Consider the following 15,609-nt stretch of genomic DNA (forward strand, 5'->3'; position numbering starts at 1 on the left):
GGTAGGAGGAGACAGTGGTTAATAAATGTCAATATATGCAGTGTTGTAGCCGTGTGAGTCCCAGGATATTAGAGAGACTAAGTGGGCGAGGTAATATATTTTATTGGACCAACATCTGTTGGTGAGAGAGACAAGCTTTCAAGCTACACAGAGCTTGTCTTCAGGTCTGGTAAAGATATTCAGAGCATCACAGCTAAATACAAGATCAAAGGGATCATTCAAGGTGAAGTGGCCCATTGACATCATCGCTGGTTTGAGATAGGCATGCCTCTAGCACCTCCCTTTCCTTTCTCCACTTGCCCAAAACACACACATAAATTGGGCTAAGGGAAGCATAAAAGAGAGTGGAGTACAATTCTGCCTCCCATGGGACAAAAATGGGCGTTAGTGGGTTACAGATTGTTATAATAAACCACAAATCTATCCTTGCCACCATGGATATCACTTCCCTATATACAAACATCCCTCACAAAGATGGCATAGCTGTCTGTTTCAAATATTTACAAGACAGTGGACAACACTCAGCTATTCACCCCCAAAAAAGTCACCAAACTCATCCATTTTACAGTCAACAACAAACATTATCCAACCCATGGATATTAGGACAGGCTCCCCAAAGTGCCAGCCTCTCCATGGGTCACCTTGAAGAAGAATTTCTGGACAAAGGCACCACAACCCCCCTTTAATATTAAAACAAATAAAGTTGTGGACTGCAGCTTTAAATCCATTCACTTGACTATATCTTTATTCTCCTGCATGTCCTGATCAATATATCTGCTTACTTAGCTGGTATCTATGTTAAACAATAGCTTTATTATGGAACAATACACATTGGAAATGGGATATAGAGCTTTTGTTCCTCAAGATCAACAGTCCAAATTCAGACCTAAATAACAGTGACTGAAAGTCATTGCCATCTGATGGCTGTTAGGTGGCTTATGTAAAAAGAATTTAGTCCTAGTGGATCATGTTAGGTGTCTACAGTAACCAAAACAAAACAATTACAGTTGTCAATCTCAGCAGAGAGTCGTAGGGCTGACTGGAAGTAGAGATTGAACTACAGTTTTAACCTAGAGGTCTATTCGTGAACACTAAATTCACTTTGAGGGGGAAAGTATCTCTAATTAAAAAGAACTGCACGCTTCATAAATGTTTGCTTACCTAAAATATTAGTTTATTAATTTTACATTGTAATAAACTTTTAATATTTGCTGCTATGTGACAGACTGAATATTTATAATTATGAGGCATTTACCTCTGAAATAAAAAAGAAGAAAAAGAAAAATGTGTTTATTTTTCAAAGTGTGGACAAGGATTTTCCAAATCCAGATTAGCAGTTACTAGCTGGTGGAAAGCAATTTTGCTATTTTTCTAGAACTTCTTTTTGTAGTTCAGTGTTGTGTACAATAACTTAATGACATTTAAATAATGTTTTAATTATTTTGTATGTTGCTAGCAACTATTGCAAACAGAAAATAAAGGAACCCCTGTACACAAAATAAACTATTCAACAGTTGTTTCAATAAGAAATATATAGTGAGGTTTTTTTAATTTAATCTCTGGTAATAAAAGCTGCCAGTTAGACAGACACGGGTTCTTATGTGACATTGATTTTTATCCCTTGTTTGTGTTCTGTTTTATTATTAAGATGACAATAGTCTAGTAGGTCCACTGTAATGCAACACACAAATCTATTATAACCTGATTATATTTCCCCACTGGAAGCATTTTGTGATAGAGGGCATAATCTTTAATGGAATTTGTGTGAAATTAAATTATACAAGCATCAATAAACATAACATAATTCAGAAGGAGTAAATCAGCTTAATTTATTTGCAGCTGTAATGCCATCAGTGTTAGCAGAATGCAAATGCAGAGGTTTAAAGCAGTAGCTGAAAAACAGTGCCAGATGAGCAGAAAGTTAAACCCTTTATTAGACAGCACTGTAATTTGATGGGCAGAATGTTCACGGTTCAGCAGATCAGTACATGCAGTCGGGAGAGAAAAAAGGCTTGGTTTCTAAAGAGAATTTCTGAGTAACTCTGAAGTGAACTGAAAAGTGTTGAATAGTACTGGTGAGATGAAGGGAGGTTATCATTTTATAACCTGACCAAAAAGGTCTCTTCCCAAGTAGGTTAATAACCAAATATAATCTCTTTCACCTCAGATATAAATGCAGTCAGGTTCAGCTGAGCATGGCTGGAGCATGACATAAAATATGGTTCTAAATTGGTGGTTACTGTAACAGCAACATGATTTTAAAATGAAGTGGATATTCTTATTCTCTTTGCTACCTGCCAAATGGGTAGCTTTTACATTGTTAGATTTTTGTGTCCTGCCCAAGCCAGGAAAATTTTCATGCTGAAGTAAAAGCAACTGTTACATGAACTAGATTAGTTCATATAGAAATGTGTCTCATTAATAGGTAAAATCAGTAATTTCTATATAATTCCAGAGGTGTGTATTGTGCTTTAGAGACTAATACATTGACATGGGCCAAGATTTTCAAAAATAACTAGTGATTTGTAGGTGTCTCAGTTTTGGGGTGTCCAACTAGATATGTGTTAAAGGGGCCTGATTTTCAGAAAGTCCTGAGCATCCACCCTCTGAAAAGCAGGCTCCTTTTAAATGTTTCTAGTTGGGCACCTAAAACTTGATGCACACACTAACGCTAGTCACTTTTCAAAATCTTGGCCGTAGTCCGTGTCCTAAGGAATTTATACTCTTAACTGATCACAAAAAGACTGAATTGTAAGAGAGAAAACAACATGCATGGGAGAGAAATGGGATAAGGAAGAAATACAGAGGAAAAGGAGGGATTTACAGGAGGAGAGGAGAGCTCTGTGGCCCACAGTAGGAGCTCTATGGCCCACAGTATCAGGGATCAAAGCAAAAGCTGTTTTAAGTATCCCTTTTCATTAGGTACCTGCTTTAACTTTGTTTGTTGACTGAATGGGTATTTTAAAGTCCTGTGAAAGGTGACCTGTAAAACTATAATAGAATAATTATAATACATTATCAGATGATAGAAGAGCAAATGCATTTTTCAGTAATCTGCTAATGCATGTAGACTCAAACTAAAATGCATAAAAAGTAAGAGAGTGATAGGTCTGGAAAGAGACAGGCATAGTAGGTTGATGTGTCTGCATATGCACATTGCTCTGCCAGTATAGATCAGCATTGAGATGCAACACCTCTTGCATATTCCTGGGTCTCTTCAAAGCCAAAAGCTGCCAACTATTGGAATGGTGGTTTGATCACAAGCATAGAACTCACAAGTAGATTGAAACCAGTTCCTTCACACAGTTGTTTTCAAGGGGTGACTTTTCAGGTGTATATTGATATTCATCTAGTTTCTTTCTTTTGTTGGATTTATTCATTATTCGTTGCCTTGGATGTTTGTTTTTTATGTTTTAAAGATGCATTCCCAATCGAGTGGAAACAGTACCAGCTCGACACCTTCCAGAAAAGTGCAGTCTTCAGCACCCAAGGTCCGCAAGACTGTCAGCAGTCGGATACATGAAGCAGTGAAAGCTATCGCTTTGTGTCATAATGTGACTCCAGTGTATGAATCCCATGCTGGAGTGACTGGAGAAACAGAATATGCAGAAGTGGATCAGAACTTCAGTGATGAAAATCGAACTTACCAGGCTTCTAGTCCTGATGAGGTTAGTATGCCATGTTAAAATGTTTTAGTTTGTAAGTAACGCTGAGTTTCTAAAAAAAAAGTTATATAACAAAAGAACAGAATTTTGAGTGAATTAGTATTTTGGGGGGGGAGGAGTTCTCCACGAAAAAAGTTGATTATTACAAACACATGGAGGAAAGAAATTAATATGCTGATTTGATGGAGAAAAGGTGTGATATTTTGTATTTAGAGGTGGTCTTAACTGTTTGACTGAATCAAGTTCTGAAATCAATTTTGTGGGTTTGATATGAAAGTACTGCACTTGTAAAATCAATAGTTGGGTATGTAAATTGGTTTTCAGGACCTTGCTCCAGAATATAGTCATGCAACAGACATTCTAAAGCAGTTCTCAAACTTTTGTACTGGTGACCCCTTTCACATACTAAGCCTCTGAGTGCGTCCCTCTCTTATAAATTAAAAACACTTTTTTATATATTTAATATCATTATAAATGCTGGAGGCAAAGCGGGGTTTAGGGTGAAGGCTGACCGCTCTCAACCCCCCATGTAATAACCTCACAACCACCTGAGGGGTCCCAACCCCCAGTTTGAGAACTCCTGTTCTAACGGGATACAAATCTAGACTCTCAGTGACAAAAAAACAGATTCCCCCTTACAAACATGGGTGGAGCAGTGGGTGACATTGCTCTTGGTGCACAAATGGCTTTAAAAAAAATCTATGTATAGAGGACATTTAGTTGAAGCAACAGTAGACAACTCGAAAGCCTTGGATTTAGCCAAAGTTTTACAATGTTCAGCACAAATTAAAGCTCAGATTCAGGAAGGGACATTATTACATGCTTAAAGTTAAGCATGTGCTTAAGTTCCATTTAAATCAATTAAGTCTTAAGCACAAGTCCCATTGATGTCATCGGTACTCTGCATTTGATCAAAGTTAAATACATGCTTAAGTGCTGCACTGAATAGGGATGTGTTCTTGAATCAGGGCCTAAACGTATTATCCATATTAGCTGATAAAATTCTTCAAGGAAGTATATATTCATGGGAGTAGCACAAGGCTCGGAATTCAAAATTCCATAGAAATAAAGTGACCTATAGAATGACAGTTAGAAATATATTAGTTGTACCCTTTCTGAGAAAGAAAAATACAAAGTAGCATATTTCTGATCCTAATTTGGATTTCCATAAGCAAACGTGAGGAATCAAATATGATTTGTATGTTTAAAGAAGTGTTAATAGTGCCTAGAGGCTGGGATAGATATTTTACTGTGCTTGCTTTAAGTGTTACATAAATATTAAATATGTCATCATATAAAATACCAGCACTATCCTAGCTGCTAAAGCCACACTTTTTCAATGTAAAAACAAATTACAAATAGTATTTCTAGGAAACTTGGTCCCCGTTATATTTGCTGTCAAGTGTTTCATATAGAGCCCACTAGCAAGGCTTGTGGGTATTTCATATGCTATAATCACTGTCCATAGGATCTAGGAACTGTAAAGTGAACCCATATGGATAACTGGCTAAGGCATTCATCCCTTTCCTTAAGATTAAAATCAAGGTAGGATTTCAGACATCATGCTTTGGGTATATAATCAATATTCCCAATATCAATGATCCACAATCAGTTGTAGGCATTTCTATGGGTTTACGTAATGTATGTGATCTCGATAAATGGAGATAAGCAGAAATTGTGCTTATGCATACCAGTCATGTTTGGAATTTATTAGAAACATATAATCTGTGTTACCATATTTGAGCATTGATTGTTGGATCATATTCTGGGCTACAAAATATCTCAATACACTGAGGCAGAAAGATACTGTAAAATATAATAAAAATGGATTTTTTTTAGATAAGAAAATAAATATAAAGAGCAGATGACTAAGGATGTAATGCTCCTTTGACCCTGGAAACAAAGAATGACCTAAATCAGAGGAACAGAAATCCAGGTAGTAACCCTTTGCAAATTGTGCCCATGTGGAAGTTGTGTGTGGAGCCTGAAAAACCTGCTGTAGAAGAGCACAGCTCCACTTTTGTCTAGAGGATGGGGGCAAGTGTAAGAATTTGAGGATAACATGAAAGGGCTTGACTTCTGAAGTTAAGTAGAAATTTGATATAGCAGAGAGGAAGAGCAGTTTGGTGGGTGCTGAAAAGACAAATGGTAGATTATAGATGGAGGATCGAAAGGAAATCAGGAGCTTATCAGCTGGATGCTGGGCTTAGAGGGTAGAAGAAGCAGGCCCTGTGTTATGGATATGGTGCAGAGGAGCAGCAGGGAATGTGGTCACAGGGAAGTGTTGATGCTGGGCCAGGTGGCTCAGGAACAGGACTGGAAGCTGATGGAGGAGCAGGAAGAGAGATTTTCCAGTTGAGGGAGAACTGGATCAAAATAACTGGCTGGTTGAGTGTGAGTGAGTTGCTTCACATGGGAATGGGACTTCACAGTTTGAAGGGGATAGGAAGAAGGAAAGTAGTGGAAGGCAATCTGAGGCTGGAAGGGGGAGCGTGGTGTAGGCTGGTTTTCAGGGAGAGGAGGCAATTGTACATCTTAGGAGGGCTGTGTAGTCAATCACCCAAACTTGAGAATTCAAACTACAAACTAATGAAGCAAAATCACTCACCGACTGTCTTTTGAAGATATAGCCCTAAGTGTTTTTTTAATCTTTTAAAATTAATTTGCCTCTCTTTGAAACTAGTAAAATTAGTACATCAAACACACATCTTTTAATTTAATAGGATATTGCTATTGGGTAAAATATCAATATGAAGCCACAAAAACATTTAAATAATGTAAACATTGCAACATGACCAAAAAAAAAAGCTGAAAGTGAAAGACTGGGAGGTCTTTATCATAATTTTTTAAAGAGCTCTATTGATGCAATGTTTGCAAATCACTGGAGCCTAAGGAAAATAATGTAAATGGTTCATTATTTAGCTTATTGAACTTTCCTGCAGTTAGGTTGACAGATGATGCCAATGTTTCCCAATCACCAAAGTACCATTTTAAAAGTATTTTTTATTGAATAAAGTGCTCTGAATATTGCACCCTGGAGCTTTATTTTGGGAAATGGTTCAATTGATGTTTTCTGTTTAACCTCAACATTGACCTATCACAACATATTTTGTTAATAAAGAACATTATCATTTAATAGACTTAACCAGCTTTATACATTGTACTTCCTCAGTATTACAAGTCTGCTCTCTTAGATTTTGCTTATGGATCTGGAGTGATTGTATTCTGTTGAAGAGATTATTTTATTGGTGGCCTTCTGTCTTATATAATCTAGTGTTTGTCATTTTTGTAAGAGACATTACATGAAAAATTATAGACAGTTTAACTGTAAACTGTTCTTCCATGTGGGAAAACACAGGAAACATTTAAATAGGCTAATGAAAACAAATTACAGAGTTAATGAGTTGGCATGACGAATTCATTTGAAATTCTTCACAATCCCATTTATATATGGTATCATGACAGAAATGCACATTTAGGAGTAGATACATTCACCATAAAATATGTAGTCATTGTGTTAGAGTAGCCTGAGATAAGTAACTGATTTTGTATTCTTAATGTGAACCCTACTTATACAAGGCTCATTGTTTCTTATGATAAGTGATCAATATTTCATTTTCCCTGAAAGTGGAAAGTTTCATTTGTCTGTCACTTCTGTCCTCTATAGCTACAGCGTAGCAAACAATGTGTGCACACTGGGAAAGCCATTGACAAATTCTAAAACAACTCTTGCTCAACTGTCATAAGTGTATGTCCACATCACTTGTGGAAAGCCAGTGCTAATCTAATGTAATGAACAATCATAAAAGGATATAAACTAAGTAGGTAGAGCAATAAAGTACAAAGGTCACAGACCCAAGTAATTCAGAAGCATGCTATGAACAGGAGCCTTTCAAGACCTTTGGCCTCCTTTGGTCAAGAAAGATTGATATGTCATGATTTTTAATGACTGCTTACTCTCATCTACTAGCTATTTATTGGTTATGCTTTTTCCTGCATTGTTATACTCCCAAACATTTAATTCCAACATTTGGAATATTTAAATGTTACATTAAGATATGGTCAGTAATCCATTCAAATGTTAATGTGCAAGAGACCACAAAGTTGCTAAAATTAATTACAAGGATACAAAGCTGACTATTTGAAAAGGAAAATGATATGCCCGTAGTGAAGCAGCTTTTGTGTTTACAAAAGTAAAGCTGTAAAATATGTGACATGTTGTATTGTTTAATTCATTTTTGTGTGTGTGCTTATTGAAGCAAAACTAATTGTGTTGTTTTGTCAATGTATTTGTGAAGAGCAAATTATTCAGTAGCATAAAACCATCACTTCTATGACCTTCGAGACCCGCAAAGAATAACTACTCCATGCCCTATCTTGAATATTGACTGGCGTTTTCCCAGATGATCAGAATGTCGTTTTAAGTTAATAATTTGATTATATTTAACCATGAATGTTCCTAATTAAAAATCATAAAATACAAATGTCCATCACTAAATCATCATGTGTAAATATAAACAAAGGAATGCAGTCACTGAGTATTTTTCACTGCAAATTGGAATCATTTGAACTGTTGCTGAACAGGTGGGGAGAATTCCCCCAAATCTTTACAGAAAATAACTTGAACGCTTGGAAACACTCAGTAGGAGAGCAATAGTGAAAAAATTCTCCCCCACCTCCATATATTCTCAAAGAATAGTCTTAATTTTAAAATGGTGTGTACATATCCTGTGTATCCTTTGTACATCAGGTTGATTTTGTGTAGATTAAAAGTAACTCTGTTGGCTGCAGTGAAGTTATTCGCAATTTATAGTGATTAAACTGAAAGTGGAGTTTGGTTCATGGGCTATAAAGTACACTGAGCAAATATTTTCTGAAAGATTTAGAGTAGTTACATGCCTCTGTCCGAAGAGGTATTTGAACATGGTTTCATAAAAAGCATATTATCATTTTCTCTTTGCCAAGATGAAGCAACAGTTTAAATCTGAGATATACTGCACACTTTATACAGTATTGGATATGTTTGATTCAGATCACCATCCAAAAGGTTACATGCATAGGTCAACTTTATCTCAATTTACCCAAGCTATCTAACTATATGTTATAGAAAGCCATCTAGATATAATCGGTTGCAAAACCCAAAACAGTGGGCTATATCCTTGAATCCAACCATGTGTTTCACAGTGCAGAGCCAAAAGGGAGTGGGGAGAAGAAGGGAGACAACCAAGAGAGGGGGAGATAGCTACATGCCATCTTTATGCCCTCAGTCCTGGAGTTGCTTGGTCTGATTCAATGCTTAAAGCAAGTAATAGCAACCTTAGGATATCTCTTTGAGTATGTATACACTTCAAGCTGGGGGTATGATTCCCAGCTCAAGGCAACATACCTGTGCTAGCACTAAAAATAGAGTATAGCTTCTGTGACAGGAGCTATGAGAGGGTCTAGCTGCCCTGAATACATCCTAGGGTCTCTGATGGGTGTGTACTCGGGGCAGCTAGTCCCTCATGCTGCTGTGGCTACGCTTACTTTTAGCACAGTAGCTAGATTACAGCTAATGCGAGTACGTCTCCTCAAACTGGAAATTACATCCTCAGTTCAAAATGTAGATATACCCTACCTTGCACCAAGCTGTAACAGCCCCTGTGGGCCATTCTAGCAATTGGAGAACTCCAAAACACAGCAGTGCTCCAGATATCCCCCTTCCTTGGTTATGTTCCCTATGCCAAGTGTGGCAGCGGGAGGGTTGTCTAGAACTGGATACATCAGCGGGATATCCAGGTATCCAGAAATGAGAACTGACTGAAAAAAATTCAGTATAACAATTTTCTGTTGGATAATGCTGCTTTCTCAAAAAAAAAACATTTCATAGGAATGTGTCAATTTGAATAAAATTTCCAGCAGAAAATTTTTGAAATTTGAATCAAAATGGAATATTTCATTTAGACTTTTTTTGTTCTGACTTTTGATTTATTTCTTTAACTTTTAATTTATTTTAATGTTTTATTGTATATGTATTTTATAGTTTAATGTTTTGACATTATCAAAACTAAAAATTTGGATAGTTATTTTGATGTTTCCAAAATGAAATATTTAGCCATTTCCATTCTGCAGTAAATTTTAAAATACTGACTTTTTCTCCCAGTTCAGGACTAAAGGAAAATTCAAAATGTCAGATTTTCCCGCAAAATGGAAACTTGGATTTCTGACCGACTGTACCAAAATACTGCATTTCCAGCTACTCTGCATTGCTGGAGTGGTACAAAGGAGTCTTAGGGGTTGGTAGTGTGACAACGTCCTTTAAAAAAAAAAAAAAAAAAAACTGCATAAGCACAAGTTAAATATCACATCATTAATAAAAACTAATCACTTAAAAATGTGGAGAGGAATAGTTAAGAACAGAACTCCTATGCAACCCCCAGAACTAACAAACAAATGCATTATTCTGATCAGGTTATAAAGGAATGCCGCTGTGTCCCCAGTCTCAGCAGGTAGGGGGTGTTTGGCTAGGCAGCTGAGGAACAGACAACTCCTGAGCTCGTGAGAGGTGAAGGGAAAGACAGGCTCAGTTACTCTGAAGCCTTCCTCCTACCTCTTCTTCCCGGAATTCATATGAAGATTGTGCCTCTGTGAAGATGAGACAGGAAAAGAGATGAGGCTTCTCTGACTCTTCCTCCTACCCAAATGGCTAGGCTTTGCACTTAAAAATCCACTGTTGGGTCTGTGTTTCATTCTCCTGCATATCTTGAACAATGCATATTTCATCTAAAACATCAACCTTAACTCTGACTAATAACATTGTTGACTTGAGGCTTGGGAGTTTTTTTAAAGTATCTTTCTTAACTTGTTAAATACGAAATATTATCAGTTAATATCTGTATTAATTGACATGCATAATTTTGCAGTAAATAATTTGTTACTGCTGTTTCCTAAGAATAAAGTTACAGATGAAGTTTAGTGGGGAAAACATAGAACATTAGTGATTAATAATAAAATTATGTAGGTTGAGTTTTTCAGGCTGATCAGTGTGACAACTGTGTGTACATATACACATTTTATTTCTTTTTCAAAAGGCTATTTATATTTTGAGATTGATGAAAGAATAGTATTTATTTTAGGTTAGAGTTAAGATAGCTGTGTTATAAAATATGCATTTTATTACTCAATTAGAATAATGTTTGGTTGTATATGCAATGTAAGATTTATGATGTCCTTAACCATTCATTTTTTTATCTTTAATAAATACTAGGGTTTTGTGACAGATGTGATAGGTAACTACATTGTTCTCATTTAGCAACCTTATCTATTTTTATGGAGTTTTCTAGAAACTTCCAGTTTAGTTTTACATCTTTCATTTTGTGCTTTTGTTAGGCAAATGATACAATATTTAAGTAGACAGGATGGCTAGGTTGCCAAATTATTAAATGAAAGGAATGTGCAGTGTTGTGCAAGCTACTAATGGCTCTTGTGGAGCCCTGCCTCATTTTGTATGTACCTCACAAGATATGCACATTCACTAAGTCAGCCACACAGTCATGCATAGTACAGTCTGCCTTCATTCCTCATGTTGGTAAAAATACTAAACGTCCTACTAAATAAAATGCCAACTTGAAGTGCAGGTTTCTTTGTAATGCAATTAATGCATAACCTATTAGCCCATTCTGCTTGCTGACCAAGTCGTTGTATGTTGCATTGCACACAGTGTAGTGCTTTTTTCTTATGAAAAAATCTCAAAGCAGTTAAAACACTACAAAAGGAGGAAAACATAATTAGTCTGGTTTTGCTGTTCTAGCTAAGTACAACTGTTATAAGAGTAACTGTTATAAGGGTCCTAGATATGGGTCTACCTCCTCAGAGATTAGGTTGCGGGCAACTTTTTTTGTAAAGCTTTGGCATATCTGTTCCTTAGTTATCCCATTCCAAAATGCCAAGGAAAGTATTTGGTTTTGCCTTAAAAGCACTTGGTAAAATCACTTTTATTGCTTGTCCTTAAGGTTGGGCAGCCACTTGATGCTGCTTTAGGTATTATTTCGCTACTGATGGAGAGGGACAGTATCCACGGCCAGAGAGACTATTTTAGGTGGAACAGTAACCACTGGTAGCAAATTAACACATCTGAATTCACATGACTGTTATGACTACATAGATTAGTGGATCAGCTTAATTTTGGAATGAATACATAAAAAAAGAAAAAAGTAATACCTGTTTCTGATGCTCATTCCCAATTGCCAGGAAGGGATAGGGAAAGAGACATTCTGCTACCTTGGTGGCAACAGCGGTCCCCAGCAGCTCCTCTCCATCATGTTCCATTGCTGAAGCTTCATTCACTTTGTGCTCTAAGGCTTTCCCTGGTATTTATACCCCAAAATGCATCATGCTTCAGAAACTACAGAGCAAGTGAATTTTACTGTTAGAGTTTCAGAAGAGTGATGCAGAGCAAAGGGAATAGAGTTGCAGTAGTAAACTCCAGAAGAGTGGCAACAGAGTCCACCTGCCCCAAAGAAAGGGGATACTTTGGTAAGGCCTTTCCTCTTGCCCCTCCACTGGTATTCACCACATAAGTAGTATTTGCACAAATACCCAGTTTGGGTATTCATGCCAATTCTACTATTAATACTTCTTTATATATCTCCCCCTCCTCCCCCCCACTTTGCAGCTGGTCATTATATTTTTAGCACTGAAATGTCTTTTAACCAAAAGTATTCTGCCTTCAAAAATACATACATTAAACCAATGTTTAGTTGAAAAAGTAAAACCAAGTATATCATTCAAATCTAATTTTCCTAAAAGTCAAAAGTATATGAAATAAGGAATGTAACTTAAATATTGTTTGGTTTTATTTTTCGTCACTTTTAATATGTTCTTATTGCTATGACAGAAAATATGGGAACCCCGTGGTACCCAAAATAAGAACCCCAAATTCTCATAGTTGTTAGCCAAAATATAGTATGTATATTTGCTAAATATGCTATGTATATACATCTGTAACATATGCTAACACCCGAATTTTTAAAAATAGGAGCCTAAAGTTAGGATATTAATTTAGTGTCCTGATTTTTAAAAGTCATGAAAACCAAGCAGCTTCTATTGATGTCAAAAGCAAATGCAAGTGGTCAGCATGTTTGAAAATCAGACCACTTATTTAGGTACAGAAACATTAATTTAGGAGCCCAAGATTAGACTCCTATTTTTAAAAATCTTAGCATAAGCGAATAAAGTGTCTGCTTTATATTTAAAAAGTAGAGAGTTTGTGTCCTTTTAAGGTTGAACTATTAACATTTATATTCATTTTTAACTTGAGAGAGAGTATATTTATTCTTACCACTTTTTCTAAAGAAAAAAATTATCTGATCCAAAACATTTGATGTGCCAAACCTCAGATTAACGCTAAATAGAAAAGAGCAGTTCAGCTTTATAATGATATAAGTATAAAATCAAGCATATTAAAGAGGTTAAAATCTTCAAATGGTAAAGTTAAACATAATACAACTAAGACTAACTCTAATTAAAATAATTTGTAGCCTGCGGTGTGTGGTTTTTGTTTTCGGTCTTTTTAGTGACTATGCTGCCCACACTGTCCTATTTAGTAAAATTTCTTTCCCTGTATAAGCATTCTTCTCTGCTTTGAATCCCTTTTTACAGCTAATCCACACTTTTGCTGGTCATTTTGTACAGCAATCCTTAACTCTTCAGAAAGAGCTTGACACTTTTTCCCCAAGGACCCCCAAGCTACCTATGACTGAAACCCAAGTACAGAGTTGGAGCAAACAGGAAGATAAGAGTGAGGTTAAGCCATCCTTTGATGGAAATTGGCCCTTTAGTACCAAGTTCAGGCATGAAGAAATCTTGCAGGAGGACAGCCTATTTTCGCATGCACAGAACAATATTTGGGGAATCAATTTAGGAATGTTAGAGAACTCTGGGTATGTGAAGCTAGGACTTAACAATATCATTCTTGATACTGTCAGGGTCCTGTTGGTCAAACACATGTTTTAACTGGCTGGTACCAATGTAAAGTTAATATGATTGTCTTAAACTGAAGCCTTTCAACCACACAGTTGACTCTTGTGCCTTATTATCCAGCTAGATTACAGTACCACTAGTGATCAATTCTGAACAAACTTCATAGAGTTGTAGCCCAGGTATAATCTAAAATGACTGTGTTACAAACTACTAACTCAAATGGTCTGTGAAGCCAAGCATGAACTAAATAATAAACACATGTGAGTCACCAAATATAGAACGCTTAAGTCCTAGCTGCAAAGGGACACAAATGAGATGATAGGGTATTAGCAGAAAGATGCAATTTACAGGTCAGAATGTAATAGTAACCTTTCACTGTGAAAATTGAAAATTAACCTTGGGAGTATTGGATCATTTGCAGCTTGTGTGGTAGTTTTATTGTAGAAGAAAATCTTTAATAGACTTTCACTGTGATTTTGGAACTAAAAATGTTGTTTTTAAAATGTTCTTATTCTCTTCCAGTAACTATCTCTTTTCAATATTTTCATTTATTGGTGCTACAGTGAATTTACAGGCACTGACAATATCCTGTATTAGTTTGTTAGAGCACTCAGGCCACCTCCTTCTAATTTAACTTCCCATAAGGGGCTACATAAAGTGATCTACTCACCTTGGGGCAGATTCTCAGCTGACATCAATTGTCATGACTCCACTGAAGTCAATGGAGTACATTTTATAAGAAAAGTAATCAGCTTATACGTTTAAGTGACTACAGTATGCTGAAAAACATTAAGTTACAAGTTACAAGCTTTTTGTTGTCTGTTTAAAAATTGTAATAAGTAAACATCTATGAAACTACAAAGTTACAAAAAATGCCTAACGCTGAATTACTCCCATTACTTTGTATTCATTGGTTTTTTATTAATGTTTTTATGAACATTGTAGAAAGCAGATTTATTATTGTATTATGTTTTGCATACACCCTTTGATATGTCCTCTGTTAACTCTAAATGAACATATTCCTTTAGAAAAAACAACCCATTTTAGTACTAGAACTGTTACAGGAAAATATTTCTGCACGGTACACTCTAATGATGGTACAACCTCTCTTCAGTAAATAACTTTCTGTGCGTGAGAAATAAACCCAAATAAACCTGTTTATGTGCTTTATAGTGAGTTTATAAAAATACATGTACCCTTATTGTTATATTTTCATCTTATACAAAAATATTTCCATGTTTAAATTCCCTTCCACTGTACATGAGGTTTGTTTTTCTTAGTGGCTTAGGAAGAGTCTTGACCTTTAAGCTGAAGTCAGTTGTTTGGCTTTAGTGTAGTTTACACAAGGGTATAATTGACCTTTAACACTTCAACATGCTTTTCTTTAGGTAGCTCTGGTACAATGGACAGAGAGTGTTGGTCTTACTCTGGTTAACAGGGATCTGACCTCAATGCAACTGAAGACTCCAGGAGGACAGATTCTGACATATTATATTCTGCAAGTTTTCCCCTTCACATCTGAGAGCAAACGCATGGGAATCATAGTCCGGGTAAATGTTTTAAATATTCTTTAAATTGTTTGTTGTTACTAAGAGCTTTTTTTTTTTACAGTGTACCTGTTTACTCAATATAACATTTCAAAGTATGGATAGTTCACATATTTTTCAAACGTTTCAAACATAAAACTTGGAAGGTTTGTAAATAACACTCGTTTGTCAACAAAATATTCAACAAGATACTGTAAAAAAATTAAGACAGTCTCTGCTGCCAGGTGCTCCATTTAGGTGGAACTCTCCAACAACATGGGGCCAAATTGACTTCAATACTTCATGTATAGAGCAGCTTCCACAATCACAACCTAAAAACTCCAGTTTTAATTTCCCCATTGTACCTATTATAGTTCTGTTAAAGTTCCAAGACTTAAGAGTAATATTCAAGTACCAAATGTACTTTAATATACAGGGGCAAGTTAGTGACTGACAGT

At 36.0% G+C, this 15,609-nt stretch overlaps 1 protein-coding gene across 8 annotated transcripts in view; it reads left to right on the forward strand.

Annotated features, from left to right (window-relative positions):
- ATP9B (ATPase phospholipid transporting 9B) overlaps positions 1–15,609 on the forward strand; it is a 297,033-nt gene that overhangs the window by 246,075 nt on the left and 35,349 nt on the right. For all 8 annotated transcript variants that reach the window (XM_073331800.2, XM_073331798.2, XM_073331797.2 and 5 more), the window contains 2 exons: positions 3,420–3,668; positions 15,014–15,175. In XM_073331800.2, coding sequence (XP_073187901.2) covers positions 3,420–3,668; positions 15,014–15,175 — 411 coding nt within the window. The remainder of the gene's footprint in view (positions 1–3,419; positions 3,669–15,013; positions 15,176–15,609) is intronic.

The sequence above is a fragment of the Lepidochelys kempii genome, chromosome 2 (genome assembly GCF_965140285.1).
Source record: "Lepidochelys kempii isolate rLepKem1 chromosome 2, rLepKem1.hap1, whole genome shotgun sequence".
Lineage (NCBI taxonomy): Eukaryota > Metazoa > Chordata > Testudines > Cheloniidae > Lepidochelys > Lepidochelys kempii.